General features: G+C 40.3%; 1 protein-coding gene across 1 annotated transcript in view; it reads left to right on the top strand.

The window, feature by feature from the left end:
• Positions 1–16,008, top strand: part of ABCB4 (ATP binding cassette subfamily B member 4) — a 70,817-nt gene that overhangs the window by 30,776 nt on the left and 24,033 nt on the right. The window contains exons 14-15 of the mRNA XM_047097194.1: positions 6,848–7,009; positions 13,721–13,897. Coding sequence (XP_046953150.1) covers positions 6,848–7,009; positions 13,721–13,897 — 339 coding nt within the window. The remainder of the gene's footprint in view (positions 1–6,847; positions 7,010–13,720; positions 13,898–16,008) is intronic.

The following is a 16,008-nucleotide window of genomic DNA, read 5'->3' as shown; positions in this document are numbered from 1 at the left end:
CCATTAGCAACTTTGGGGGGGGGGGGCGGCTGTTAAGAGCACAGGCTTTGGTGCTAGACAGGCTGAGGGTGGAGTCCTGGCTCTGTCCCTTTTCTAGCTGCATGACCTTGGTTGGGCAAATTAACTAACATCTCTAAGCCTGATCTACTGCAGACTTAATTAGGGAGGGGGGAGAAATAATGTCATAGGATGATTGAAAAGATTAAATGAGTACTACATGTAAAGCTATTAGCACATGTCTTGCACATGGGAAACACTTGGTTATGTTAGCTGATGCTATTATTACGGTGACTACCATTACCATGATTATTACTAACTTAGGTAACTGCTGAATTGGTGCCCTATTGCTGCATAACAAACCATCCCAAATTCATACCTAAAACAGTAGTTGTGTGGATTGGCTGGCTAGACCTGCTGTTTTCACCTGAGCATATGATTGCATTTACCTGAAAGGTTGACTTAGCTAAAACAGTCCAAGACGGTCTTACTCACATGGTGGCTGTTGGCTGGGCATCTCCTGTGACTTCTCATACTCATACTAATACTCACGCAGTAGGCTAGCCTGACTACCTTACATGGCGTTTTCAGGACACTGTACCCAGAGGCAGAAACCAGAAGACATCTAGAGGCTTAGCCTCCCGGACTTACACAGTGTCATTGGCATCATATTCTGTTGGTCACAGCAATTCACAAGGCAGCCCCAGACTGAAGGAGGAAATAGATTCCACTTCTTAATGGGTGAGCTGTAAAGAATCTTTGACTATATTAAATCTTCCACAGCACACCCTCTCTCACAATTATTTATATTTCTCCCATGTGCAAAATAAATTCACCTCTTCCCAATACCCTCAAAATTTTCATGCAGATATGAGCTCAGGTTCAAAGTCTAGTATCTGAAGACCTGAATGTGGTCCAGATATGGATGAGTTCTTCATGTAAACCTCATCTTGATCCAGAGATCTGTGACTGAAAGAGACAAGTTTCTTCCACAGATACACCCAACATGTACTGTTGATTCAGGGATAGGATAATGGTAGTCGCTCTTGTTCAAAAATTAGAACAGGAAGCACATAGCAGTTACTGGTCCATACAATTCTGAATGCAGTCAGGTGCATGTAGCCAAATACCCCGCTGCTCCAGGGAAAAGGAGCGGTCCTTGATTAAGGCCCAGTTCTATCCCCAGTAGTGGAACATTCTGAGCTCTTAGATCCTCCCTCTGAGAAGTCTTTCCTTTTCAATAAGAAATGGCTTGTGTCTGCCTCTGATCAGCTTTCTCAGTATGCTTTCTGCATGTAGAAATTTGGGACCTACAGGCCTCTTCATATTTTGAATTTTCTCAGTCTCTTTCAGTCCAAGCTGATGAGTTCTCTTAAAAACTTAGTTTACTTGGAATCTGGCTATGGTTCACTCAAGCCTCCAAAGCCACATCTATAATTTTTTTTTTCAAAAATAAACTTCCCTCTACTTTGGGCTGTGTGTGAAGCTGCCATGAGAAAACCCTTACTTAAGAGTCTTAGAAACCCTTTTATGTAGATGCAGGTGTGTACTAGACTGTACCTTAAATCTTTCAGAGATTTTAACAAAAAATCTTACACACTGATTTGATCTTTGGCTTCATTTCCCTAGATGGTTAACGACACACTTTCCAACCAAGCAGGTACTGGGTCTTCTATGTTTCCTCTAAATTCACCTTGCAAACCAAATAGCTCTTTCTTTAGCTCACCTTTCTCTTTCCATACCTTATAAAATACAGCTATTGGAATCCAGTTGGCACTTTCAACATTCTATTTAGAGATCTCTGGAAACTAGATGTACAAGTTCAGTAGATAAAATAACTTTCTTCCAAGTGATTGCGGGAAACATTCTTAAGCAATTATTGCAACGTTGCATAATGCAGGTAACCCTCTTTCCAGGCTCCAATACCAATTCCCTTACTTTTCTCCTAGTCTTTACTAACAGTATTTCTTTTTTTTTTTAATGTTTTTTTGAAAAAAATTTTTTAAACGTTTATTTATTTTTGGGACAGACAGAGACAGAGCATGAACAGGGGAGGGGCAGAGAGAGAGGGAGACACAGAATTGGAAACAGGCTCCAGGCTCTGAGCTGTCAGCACAGAGCCCGACGCGGGGCTCGAACTCACGGACCGTGAAATCATGACCTGAGCCGTAGTCGGACGCTTAGCCGACCAAGCCACCCAGGCACCCCTAAATTTATTTTTGAGAGAGAGAGAAAGAGAGAGCATGCACGCACACACGCATGAGTGGGGGAGGAACAGAGAGAAAGGGAGACACAGAATCTGAAGCAGACTCCAGGCTCTGAGTGGTCAGCACAGAGCCTGATGTGGGGCTCGAACCAAGCTGCGAGATCATGACCTGAGCCAAAGCGGACATTTAATCAACTGAGCCACCCAGGCGCCCTGTTACTAACAGTATTTCTGCATCAGTTGTTTTAAGCCAAAACTTAGTGAGGTGGCTGGTGTGGTTCCTCTTTTGGTTTGCTTAGTCTCCCTCAGGCAGCTACTTCCAACTCAGAGTCAGCTGGGCTGGAACATTCAAGATAGCCTCACCCTTGTGCCTGGCAGTTAGTTGGTGATGGCTGTTGGCTGAGGCAGCTCAGTTCTTCCCATGAGCTTCTTATCTTCCAGTAGATTAGACAGATTTCCTTTTATTATGTTTTCAAGGTGGCAAACACACAACTGTAAAGCCTTTTGAAGTCCAGTTTCTGGAAATTGCACAAGTATCAATTCCTTCATATTCATTTGGTCAAAACAAGTCACAAGACCTGCCTGGAGTTGAGGAGATGGAGAAACAGACTTCCCCTCTGGATGGGAATGCCTGCAAAGTGTTTGTGGCCATGTTTAATGTACCATAGTTGCCATGAATAGTTTATAATCTACGTAATCGACTCCATATTTTGCAAAATTACTAAGCTAATATATTTTGCAGACAATAAATTGTATCTTTAAAAGGGAAATCTTTTGTCACTGCACTCCCCTCAATGTTACAAGTCAGTCAGTTGGGCCAGTCATTCTAAGGTATAAACTACATTTTAACAATGAAAAATTGAATTTTGCAGTTCATTATCTTTCTTCTGAGGAGCGTAAGGATATAGCACTATTTCATCTATTGTTATTCTTTCCTGATTACCTATCCTGTAAGAATATTTTCCTCTTGTGGATCGTTTCTACATTTATCAGTACCTCATGTGTGGCACCACCTTACTGTAGTTATTTATTTAGTTATTTATTTATATGCCTTCTCTTTCCTGGAAAGAATAAATTCTCTAAGAAGCAGAATTACTGAATGGTTCGTGTTTATATCTTTTTTTAAAGTACGCTCTATCCCAGACTTGAACTCAGGACCCTGAGATCAAGAATCACATGCTCTACCAACTGAGCCAGCTGGGCACACCTATGTTTATATCTTTTTAACAATCGCTGCCTTGCACATAGTAGACCCTAAATAAATATTTACTGAATTGATTACTGTGATCCAACTCATTGAAATCATACATAACTACGTAAAAAGAATTTAATGACCACATCAGCTTTTGACTCAATAGATAATGACTGTTTATCAAAACATACAACAGGTTCTTCAATATAAGATCTTAAAGAATACAAATGTAGATTTATTATTTTGATTTTTTAAAGAAAGTCAATAACCACAAGATTTTATACCTACATGACTCTCCTATTCAATGTTACCATACTGGAGGGGCAAGAGAAAAATAAAAAATAGCTTTCATGTGATTTTTATCAAATGACACCAAAGGTTTCACTTTATATACCTCCCCCACCTCTTTTTTTTCCTCAGAAGTTCCAGAAAGGTTAATGGATCAGTACTCCCTTTGTTTGGGCCTGCCTTTCATCCCTCCACATCCAAAATTAGCAGAAGGTCCAAATTTCTTAATAGTTGGTGTCCTTGAATCTTGGATATTTATTTGCCCGTGTTTTTTCATCATTGGAACATCTGATAACTCTGAAAAGAAATCTCTTTGTGTCAAATCTCTATTCTGGCCAAGATTTTTTGGTCAAGGGTGACAGTTGCTAACTTTTAAATTCACCAACATATCCTTTGTTTCTCTTGCACACCAATCATTTACTCACAAGTCTGTTTGTAATTCCTCTGGGTTTGTTTTTTTTTTTTAGTGTTGACATAGTATCAACCTATTTTATCATAATGTTAACATAATCACTGTTAGCAATTTACACATCACTATTTTTAGTATCATGAATATGATTAGACTGATCAAGTTATTTCCTATGCGCCTTGTCACACATGGACTGAGCCGTGCAACTTCCACATCAGTAACTATTTTTGAATGCCTCTTTGGGGCCTATTTACTAAAAATCAGACAGTCTTAAATGTCCAATAGAGCAATGCTCTAGTCTCTGTCTTTTCCTATGGTTTAACTCTTTTATACTTATTTAAACACAGTTGAAGGTGGTTATTTTAGTGTAAGGACGGAAGGAGAAAGACCCTTTTTTTTTTCCAGGAGCCTACACATATGGCTCAATACCATTCTTTTGTATATTCCACTTTTCCCCTTCTGATAGACAATGCCATATTTATCAGACATTAATTCTTAAATGTTTTATGTCTATTTCTGGACCCTCTATTTTGTTTTATTGATCAAGTTGCCTATTCATGTGATACTGTCCCCTGGATTTTACTAATTTAATTGCTACAGCTTTTAATGGTGTAATATTTGGTGGAGGTATTTCCCTCTCACTAACTTCTTTTCCAGAATTTTCATGGCTGCTCTTTTTTTAAATTGAGATATAATTCATATACGATGAGGTTCTCCCTTTTGAAATGTACAACTCAGTGATTTTTAACATATTCACTACATTTTGCAACCATCACCATTATCTAATTGCTGAAGATTTTCATCATCCCCATAGGAAACCTTGTACCCATTAGCAGTCACTCTCCACTCCATACTCACCCCAGCCCTTGGCAACCACTAATCTACTTTCTGTCTCTATGGGTTTGCCTAAGTTTGATTTTTCATATAAATGGAATCATACAATGCCTAGTCTTTTGTGACTGGTTTCATTCATTTAGCGTAATGTTTTCTTTCTTTTCCCTAATTTTTATTTAAATTCTAGTTAGTTAACATGTAGTGTAATATTGGTTTCAGGAGTAGAATTTAGTGATTCCTCACTTACATACAATACCCAGTGCTCGTCACAACAAGTGCCCTCCTTAATACCTATCACCCATTTGTCCCATTCCCTACCCACCTCCCTTCATCAACCTCAGTTTGTTCTGAATCATTAAAAGCCTCTTATGATTTGCTTCCCTCTCTTTTTTCTTTTTTTCTCTTCCCATATGTTCATCGGTTTTGTTTCCTAAATTCCACATATGAGTAAAATCAAATGGTATTTTTCTTTTTCTGATTGACTTACTTCACTTAGCATAATGCACTTTAGCTCTATGCATGTCATTGCAAATGGCAAGATTTTATTCTTTTGATGGTTGAGTAATATTCCATTATATGTATTCACCACATCTTCTTTATCCATTCATCAGTCAATGGAGACTTGGGCTGTCTCCATAGTTTGGCTATAATTGATATTAGCATAATGTTTTCAAAGTGCATCCATACTCAAACATGCATCAGAATATCTTTCCTTTTTATGGCCCAATAATATTCCATTATATGAATGTACTTCATTGCGTTTATCCTTCGATCAACTGATGAACACATGGATTACTCCCACTTTTTGATTATTATGAATCTAGGCTGTCGCTTTAATTTGTATTTTTAACTACTTAGGTGAATTAAACTGGACTCCAATAACCATCCTAATGATGTGGTTTTATTGCCTCAGAATAGAAGTGGTCATAAGAAGGTGTTATCTTTTTTTAAAAATTTTTTTTTCCAACGTTTATTTATTTTTGGGACAGAGAGAGACAGAGCATGAACGGGGGAGGGGCAGAGAGAGAGGGAGACACAGAGTCGGAAACAGGCTCCAGGCTCCGAGCCATCAGCCCAGAGCCAGACGCGGGGCTCGAACTCACGAACCGCGAGATCGTGACCTGGCTGAAGTCGGACGCTTAACCGACTGCGCCACCCAGGCGCCCCAGAAGGTGTTATCTTAATAGAGTTAAAGAGAATCAAAAAGAATAACCTTTATTAATGACATAACATGAGTAATTTGATGAGCATTTTCCAGGATTTAAATGCCCACTGATAAACCCACCAAGCCAACATGTGAGTTCACTGAACTACCTACTGGGGTGATTTGTAGATTTTAGCTTGGGGCTAGATGGGGGCACTTGTTAAAAAGCAGTTATGGGTCCCACTCTGGAGATAGTGATGCAGATGGTCTTTGAACTATAATTTAAACTGTCCTCATCTGGAACTATATTTTCACCTAAACTGCCTGCATGGAGCCCATCAGAATTACAATTGAAATCAGGCACTTCAGAAGAAACCCTAGAGAAGAACCCCGGAGAAGGCTGCATTTGACAATAATTCCAACATATTGCTGCTAAAGAGCTAGCGTACCATATAACTGGCAAGATAGGCTCCCCAGGCAAGTGTAAAATCACTTGAGAAAGGTCACGTCTTTTCTTGTTTTGGTTGGGTAAGCCTGCACGGTGAGCTTGCAGAATTATCCATCCTTATACTGGAAGGGTTGGCCTCCTTTCTGGTCCAGAACTCAAGTGTCCCTGTGACCTTTCATAGATAAGAATGCCTGTGAGCCCAAATCACACTGGGTAAGTGACTCTCATCCACCGCAAACACAGGCATCCAAATGCTTGACTGTGTGTGCTACTGACAGTATATCAACAGTGTGACCCTGCCGCACCACATCTGTCCTTCTCCCTTTTAGGCCAGAGAAGGCCGGACCACCATTGTGATAGCCCATCGACTGTCTACAATCCGAAATGCAGATGTCATCGCCGGCTTTGAGGATGGTGTCATTGTGGAGCAAGGAAGCCACAGGGAGCTGATGAAGAAGGAAGGGGTGTACTTCAAGCTTGTTAACATGCAGGTATGTGTTCCCCAGGATATGTTTTTGCTTCTCAATATAGTATTCTTTATATTAGTAAAATATTGGGCAGCTAATGACGTGCTAAGAAATATAAAACTTCAGGAAGATACCTAAAATGTGCATCTGAGACTTCAATTCAGAATCAGCGGAAGAATCCTGCCTAGAAGAGAGAAAGGTGAGGGAGGAGAAAAATGTCAAAAACATTTTGCATTTATTCTTCAGGACAGAGACCCTTAGTTGCCTGGGGAATGTGTTCAAACTTGCAGGTCTTTTCCACCGTAAGATTAGGGACTGTCAGAGAAGTGGTAGGAGTGAGGGGGCAATGCCAGGATCTCTAATGGTGGGAGGAGGGCCTTTGTGATTTTGAAACGCTTCCTAGAAGATCCTAACAAAACCGACAGCAAGATTCATGACTCTAGGAAGTGAATAGTTTTGTCTTCTTTGTAAAAAAATCATGCGCTGTAGCTCCTAAAACAGGTAATATTGATAATTATTGGTTTGTATTAACCTTGTATTGTGTTCACTTGTGCACTTTGCAAAATAAATAACCTATAAGTATTTTTCTATAAACATGATTCTTAGATCAAAGCAAATGTATATACTTCTATAAATATAACTGTAATTAGTATGGTCATGGACTTTTTGTTGTTTTTTTTTTTCCATTAACATTTCAGATACAGATCATCTGGATCCTAACACTTTAATGGGTGCTTGGCAGTCCATTATATTAATATGTAATGAATTGCTTAGTCATTTTTCTAAAGTTGAATACTTGGTTTATTTCCAGTATTTCTCTATTCTAAATACATGTTTCTTCCTCTATCCAAAAGTAGAGTATTCCTATGAAACCTTTCATAAGCCAAAATGGCGTAAAGCTTGGGGCACCTAGGTGGCTCAGTTGGTTAAGCATCTGATTTCAACTTGGGTCATGATCTTGTGGCTCATGAATTTGGGCCCTGCATTGGGGTCTGTGCTGACAGCTCAGAGTCTAAAGCCTGCTGTGGATTGTGTGTCTCCCTCTCTCTGCCCCTCCCCTGCTTGCACTCTGTGTGTGTCTCTCCCTCTCTCTCTCAAAAATAAATAAACATTTTTAAAAAATGGCATAAAGCAAAGAAGCTATTAGCATTAATTTACATAGAAAAATTTTTGAGTATTCCCAGACCCTCCAAATTAACCTCTCTTAGGCTTTTCTGATACCTTAGGATATACCTTGCTAACAGATGCACAGAAGAAATCAAGATACGGCACAGATGCTCGCAGATACAGTTCAAAGCTCTGATGGCAGTCAGAGTGGCTAAAATGAACAAATCAGGAGACTATAGATGCTGGAGAGGATGTGGAGAAACGGGAACCCTCTTGCACTGTTGGTGGGAATGCAAACTGGTGCAGCCACTCTGGAAAACAGTGTGGAGGTTCCTCAAAAAATAAAAAAAATAGATCTACCCTATGACCCAGCAATAGCACTGCTAGGAATTAACCCAAGGGATACAGGAGTGCTGATGAATAGGGGCACTTGTACCCCAATGTTTATAGCAGCACTCTCAACAATAGCCAAATTATGGAAAGAGCCTAAATGTCCATCAACTGATGAATGGATAAAGAAATTGTGGTTTATATACACAATAGAATACTTTGTGGCAATGAGAAAGAATGAAATCTGGCCTTTTGTAGCAATGTGGATGGAACTGGAGAGTGTTATGCTAAGTGAAATAAGTGATACAAAGAAAGACAGATACCATATGTTTTCATTCTTATGTGGATCCTGAGAAACTTAACAGAAGACCATGGGGGAGAGGAAGGAAAAATAAAAAGAGAGGGAGGGAGCCAAACCATAAGAGATTCTTAAAAACTGAGAATAAAAATAACTGAGGGTTGATGACAGGTGGGAGGGAGGAGGGGGTAGGCAATGGGTATTGAGGAGGGCACCTGTTGGGATGAACACTGGGTATTGTATGGAAACCAATTTGACAATAAATTTCATATTAAAATAAATAAATGAATTAATTTTAAAAAAAAGCTCTGGCGGCTTGTTGCTGAAATGCTGAGTGTAGTTCTGGGGAAAGAGCTTGGCGGGGCCACTGTCCATGCCCAGGGGCACTGCCTCTCTGGCAGCGGCTACGAAACAAATGCTGATCGCTGTTTTCACTTTTCACCTTTCTTCCTAAGAGCAAAAACTCTCTTCATATTTCTTTTTGCTAGTGTCAACAGGTACTAACGTAGATCTTTCATAAAAATGAAGTAGCATAATGCTGATGTTCAAAAAGTAGGGGATACCTATACTTCCCTTGGAAACATGGTACTAAAAATGTTAAATCAAAAATTGGCTTTACCTTTTGACAAGTCACTTCCCTGAGCCTCAGTTTCCACATTTAAAATACTAACTCTGGGGCACCTGAGTGGCTCAGTCAGTTAAGCATCCGACTCTTGATTTTGGCAAAGGTCATGATCTCATGGTTTAAGAAATCAAGCCCTTCATGGAGCTCTGTGCTGATGGAAAGGAACCTGCTTGGGATTCGCGCGCTCTCTCTCTCTCTCTCTCTCTCTCTCTCTCTCCGCCTCTCCCTTTATGCACCTCCCCCACTTACTCATGCTCTTTGTTTTTCTCTGTCTCTCTTTCTCAAAATAAATAAACACGTAAAAAGTACTAAATCTACCATGCAAGTTTGTTATAAGGTTAAGAAATAAGCAACTGATTATACTAAAAAAAACAACAACAACAAAAACAACAACTTCAAAAGAGTTGCTCTTATGGTATGCGAATTGTTTCAATAAAACTGTAGTTTTTTAAAAAGAAGCACTCAGGGGGTGCCTGGGTGGCTCAGTCGGTTAAGCATCCCACTTTGGTTCAGGTCATGATCTTACGGTTTGTGGGTTTGAGCCCCGCATCAGGCTCTGTGCTGACAGCTCGGAGACTGGAGCCTGCTTCAGATTCTGTGTCTCCTTCTCTCTCTGCCCCTCCCCAACTTGTGATCTGTCTCTCTATGTCTATCAAAAAATAAATAAATGTAAAAAAAAAAATTTAAAAAGAAGCACTCGGGGCGCCTGGGTGGCTCAGTCGGTTAAGCGTCCGACTTCGACTCAGGTCACGATCTCGCGGTTCGTGGGTTTGAGCCCCACATCAGGCTCTGTGCTGACAGCTCAGAGCCTGGAGCCTATTTTGGATTCTGTGTTTCCTTCTCTCTCTGACCCTCCCCCATTCATGCTCTGTCTCTCTCTGTCTCAAACATAAATAAACGTTAAAAAAAATTAGAAAAAAAAAAAAGAAGCACTCAACACAAAATAGATGCATGATAAGTAATAGTTGCTGAAATTTAAAAGTCCTCAAAGTAAAAATACCAAATGAAATGATAGAAAGTATTATACCTCTTGCCACAACTTGCCAGAGAATGTTTTCCAGCAGAACGGGAGTAAATTTTACTAACTGCCTCTCTTTATACGTCCTAGCCATCACAGGGTCTTTATCATTTCCCTAGTTTAAAAAATATGAATAGTGTTCCTTTAATTCAGTTTTACTTTTCATTGTATTAATGGGTACTGAGGCTGTGCGGTTTTGCCTGTGAAGACACCTTAGGTCCTCAAAAGAGGTGGCCACTTTCTCCCCTGGCTGGCCTGCGTCTGTGCCCCTAAAAGAATGACCTTCCATTCCCACTGGCACTTAGGCTGGGAGGCCGCAGGGGGGTAAGGACAGCTCTGACCTTTCTCTAGGTATTCCGTAACTTTTTGTTCCTGGGAGAAGTTGTACAGTGAAAGATGGAACGGTGTCGTGTGATAGACAAGGCCTGTCACCAACTAGGCAGTGGTTTCAGCAAGTCATTGCGTTTTGGCATCCTCGGTTGTTAAATGAGTGGAGTGTGCACTAAGATGACCGCTATTTCCACTGGCTCTGGCATTCCGTGATTCTTAGCCCCTTTGAACTTCTTGTCTTGGTACCCTTGCATTTCTCATTTCTGGTGTAGGCTTTACTTAACCATTTATTTGCTGGTGCTGTTGCAGAGATAGAGGAAAGAGCCGCAGTGGGCCTGAGTGTTCGCTAAATGCTCAAACTAACGTGTTTCTTTTTTTTTTGTTTAATTTTAGATTTTTTTTTTTTAATGTTTGTTTATTTTTGAGACAGAGAGAGACAGAGCATGAACAGGGGAGGGCCAGAGAGAGAGGGAGACACAGAATCTGAAACAGGCTCCAGGTTCTGAGCTGTCAGCAGAGAGCCCGACGCGGGGCTCGAACTCACGGACCGTGAGATCATGACCTGAGCCGAAGTCGGACACTTAACCGACTGAGCCACCCAGGCGCCCCACGTGTTTCTTTTTTTTCCAAAGCCCAACCTAGTGTTAATAAAACCTGGTCTTGGTTATGTTTCTAAGTAGAATAGTCACTGCTTTTTCATTAGTTGGATTATTGGCTCTTAGTTGTTTCTTTTATTTAAAAAAAATTTTTTTAATGTTTATTTAATTTTGACAGAGAGACAGAGCATGAGTTGGGGTGGAGGGCGGAGGCACAGAGAGAGAGGGAGACACACAATCTGAAGCAGGCTCCAGGCTCTGAGCTGTCAGCACAGAGCCTGACCCGGGGTTCAAACCCACAGAGGTTGGTTAGATCATGACCTGTGAGCCAAAGTCAGATGCTTAACCGACTGAGCCACCCAGGTGCCCCAGTTGTTTCTGTTACATGTATACTAACTTTTTCCTGATTATAAGTGTAATGCACTCTTATTTTTAAAAATTGAAGCTTAAAAAAAAATCCAAACATGAATGTCTTTGAAACTCGAAAGACTCCCCATAATCCAAACCCCTGTTGATAATCACTAACAGCCATTTAGTATATATTTTTCATCTTTGCTAGCCTGAAAGAGCTAAACAGGATTTCCAGATTTCTTTAATTTTCATGAGATTGAGCCTCTTTTCACATGTTCAGTGGCCATTTGTGTTTTTTCTTACATTAAAGTGTTCCTATTTTAGGCCATTTTTCTGTTGGGTTGTTCATGACATTCTTGTTGACTTCTAAGAACTCCTTGCATGAAAAGGAACTATACTCCTGCATGTATTGGAAATATTTTTCCTGCTTTGCTATTTCAGTTTCACTACGTAGTTTGTTTAGCTACCATAAAAAAGATTTAAAACTGTATGTAGTTATATTATCATTTTTTTTCTCTTCACGTCTTCAGGATTTGGAGTTGTTCTTAGGATATTCATCGTATTTTCTTTCAACATTTATTGTTTTGCTTTGATAATTAAATATTTAAAACAGCTAAAATACATTCAGGTGTAAGAAATAAGGGCTAGTGGTTTTAAACGTAAGCTTCTCATCACCTGGCAGAAAGTAGCCATCTTGACTTTGGAGCTCAGTGACCTCAGCACCCACCAAATGAGGGCTTCAGGTAGGACACAGAAAAACATATTACAGGAGAGAGAGAGGGATTGTTCATTTGGTCATAGAAGGCTAAAATCATAATGGGCTTATTGGGAGAACTGTCTGTTGAGGTGGACCCCTTAGTAGCATGGAGATGACAAAAAGAGGAAAAGAAAATGCCTTCATCAGTGGTGGTCCAGGCCATGAGCTAGAACTTGGGGGAGCCAGGCCTGAGCATGTGGTGAACCTGTGGAAGATTTTTGAGCTGGGATGTGATTTGAGCAGAACTGCCCTTTAGAGAAAAGAATCTGGTACCAGTGTGGGAGTGGATGGTAGCGAGGATGCAGGGATCAGTTACAAGGCCAAGGCTTTAGGTTCGTTTGGGTTAGGAGATGGTATAAAACAGTTCTAGTTATAAGCAAGTAAGGAAGTCCACCAAGCAGAACATATCACTGCAATGTGGTTCCAGGCACATCGGTGATATTTTGTCAGGTATCAAAAGCACAACTGGAAAGCTAGGATCAGATTATATGCAGAGCTCTAGATAGGCCACTGTAGGTGCAGTAAGGCACAGTCATAGGATTGGATTTGGGGACAGGACCTGAAGATGAGGAGCAAGAACAAGACAGACAATACTGTAATAACTCAGGCCCTGTATAACCCATTAAGATGTGCACTTGAACATGGAGAAAGCAAATGGAGAACCAGACTCAGATTCCCACAAGGTTGGCTTGATGTTCTTCGTCATGCATTGAGCTAGAGGTCTTTAAGTTACCTTTAGCTTGGTCCCTTTAAGGAGAGAATTGATCCCATGCAGGCAGTGAGGCTTAGCCTGCAAGTGAGGTCACCTGTGATGACGTGAGTCTGAGCGGGACACAAGGAAGAAAATGATTACAGTCAGCTAGTCAAGGAAAGCAGTTTAATTGCCTCCCATGGGAACTGACCCAGCTTTTCTTTGTAGCTTTAAAAATGAGCCCTTGGTAACGTTTCTATTTACTCTTTTTCCCTTTGGTGGTGGTCATGACCTGGCCCCTGCATTCTTGCATGTTGACAGAACTCCTGTATACCTGCCGGATGATGAAAATTTGGCCTTTTAATTTTTGGGAAACACTTTTATACTCCAATATTTATATTGTTCAAATTGAGTTTAACCTTTCTGTCCTTTTTAACCTTGAACACAACTTCTGTGTGTTGTAACACCTCTTTACAGTTTTCAAGCTAACCTTGATTGAAAAGCTGTTAGAGAATCTTAAAGTCATGACACATGTAATATTCACCGTGACTCCATGGCTCTAAACATGGAGGTTATCTCCCTTTGGGGACACGCACACATGTGCACAACTTAACATTTTGTTCTTCTTTCAGACATCAGGAAATCAGATGGAGTCAGGAGAACTTGATGTGGAACTAAGTAATGAAAAGGCTGCCATAGGAATGGCCCCCAATGGCTGGACATCCCGCATATTTAGGAATTCCACCCATAAAAGCCTTAGGAATTCACGAAAGTATCAGAATGGCCTTGATGTGGAAATCAAAGAACTCGTAAGTTGCTTTTCACTTAAATTAAATCTTTTGTGATGTAGTTTGGCTGTTGAAATTCTTATCCTTGAAAGTATATTGCAGGCACAGATGATTCCTACTGTGAATTATACCCTTTCTGGAAAAAAGGAAATTGCAACTTTTAAATGTATTGGACAATGAATTGAAATCAATTCCAATTAAAAGTGGACTTCTGGTAGATCCAGATAGTCTGTGTTTCGATGGTTAAAATTAAAAGTAGATACTCCATTCATCTTTGAGATCCAGAGATAAAGCTAGTCTAAAGTAAAAGGCTCCGATATTTGCATTCTGTTAAGGGACAATTACCTCTCATGGCCTGGGCTGAAAAAGCCAGAATAACATCCATTTAAATAAAGTGAGACTCTGCATTTTTCTTTGACATAAAAAAGCCTTAGTGGTGAGAAACCCAAGGCTAGCATGGTCGTGGCTCTACAGTTCCCTTGGACTCAGGCTCCTTTCATCCTTATCTTCACTGTCCTTGCCTGTGACTTGCACCCATGTGACCTAAAAGGACCCCTGAAGCTCCAGCTGTAACATTTTTATTCCCAACAGCAGGAGGAAACAGAGATTTTCCACAAGTTCCATACAATGCTTTTATTTATATCATTGGCTGTAACTTCATCCCACGGCCATACCTAGCTACAAAGGAGGGTAAGAAATTGGATCTTTTTACTGTATGCTATTACCACTCGGAATTGGATTGGAATTCTCTTACTAAAAGAAGGGGAGAATGTTCAGAAATAGCAAAAATTGTATGTTCTTTAACACTTCTCACCCGAAGACCTGTGATATCATTAATTCAAGTCAACAGAAACTTTTGTAATCGAGGGGAAATCCATTCCAAGAAAACATAGTTTCTTATTTCAAGAGATTGTTTGAAAACACATTACTTGATAAAGGTTGAGTTTATTTTTACTCTTGTCTTAGCCTTAAGAAACTAATCGTACTGAGAGTTCATTGCATCTGTTTTTCTCTGCCCACAACATTACTTACTGCAGAAATTACAAGGGCTCCCTTAGAGGTCTTAATCTTGGTATATTTATGAAAAGGAGAGTAACAATCATACTATTGTGAATTTGCATTTTTTCAAGTAATATAAATACCCCCATCTTTTGGCTATGGAAGTTTACAGTTTTTTCTCATGTATCTTAAGAGCTGTGCTGCTAAGTCTTTACAGTCTGGTATTTCAGAGGACCACTTGAAGGGAAATGCACTTCCCTTGAAGAATTGAACAGAGAAGAGGGGAAGGCAGAAAATGCCACAGTCAACAAATTGTCACAAGTACCATCAGAGAGGGTTTGACAGTGTGCCCAAGGAGAGGGAGGAATTAAGTGTGATGAGAGGGACCTGGGGACACCTGTTTGTGTGTGTTGTGTTGAAGAGTAGTCTGAGTAAAGGCTCATTTATCAGCCTGGAGACCAGGTCTTAGAGATAATGCTAACTATTGAGGGGGGAGGGTTAAAATAAAACAGAAAATGGGTGGCTTGAAAAATGAAAGCTGAGTAGAATCTACCCCTATGTTCTATGTTTCATAGAGACCCAAACATGGGGCTCTGCAGTGGCTCAGTCAGTTAAGCATCCGACTTCGGCTCAGGTCATGATCTCACGGTTCATGGGTTCAAGCCCCACATAAGGCGCTGTGCTGACAGCTCAGAGCCTGGAGCCTGCTTCAGATTCTGTCTCTCTCTCTCTCTCTCTCTCTCTCTCTCTCTCTCTCTCTGCCCTCCCCCACTTGCATTCTGTATCTCTCTCTCTCTCTCAAAAATAAACATTAAAACAACAAAACATAGAGTCCCAAACATGACCTATTTAAATGACCATAAGGCTATGGGATTCCATGTGCACCTTTTCTATCTAGTTTAATTTTACAGGAGAATATTCCTATTCCAAAAGTAGTTTATATGACCTAAATCCTTCATGTTTGAGCAGACCTTCAATTTGACATTTGCTGAGGATCTGATATGGGCACTAGGAAAGTTATATAGCACTAGGAAATAGCACTAGGAAAGTTTCTAAGGATATAAAGACATAGTCTGCGGGTGGGTGGCTCAGTTGATTAAGTGGCAGACTTCAGCCCAGGTCATTATCTCATG

Source organism: Lynx rufus, unplaced genomic scaffold (assembly GCF_022079265.1).
Source record: "Lynx rufus isolate CCGP_SWC_20201006 ecotype Redwood Valley unplaced genomic scaffold, mLynRuf1.p SCAF_4, whole genome shotgun sequence".
In the NCBI taxonomy this organism is placed as follows: Eukaryota; Metazoa; Chordata; class Mammalia; order Carnivora; family Felidae; genus Lynx; species Lynx rufus.
Note: the sequence above shows the minus strand (reverse complement) of the source record. Positions and strands in the feature narration are given on the sequence as shown.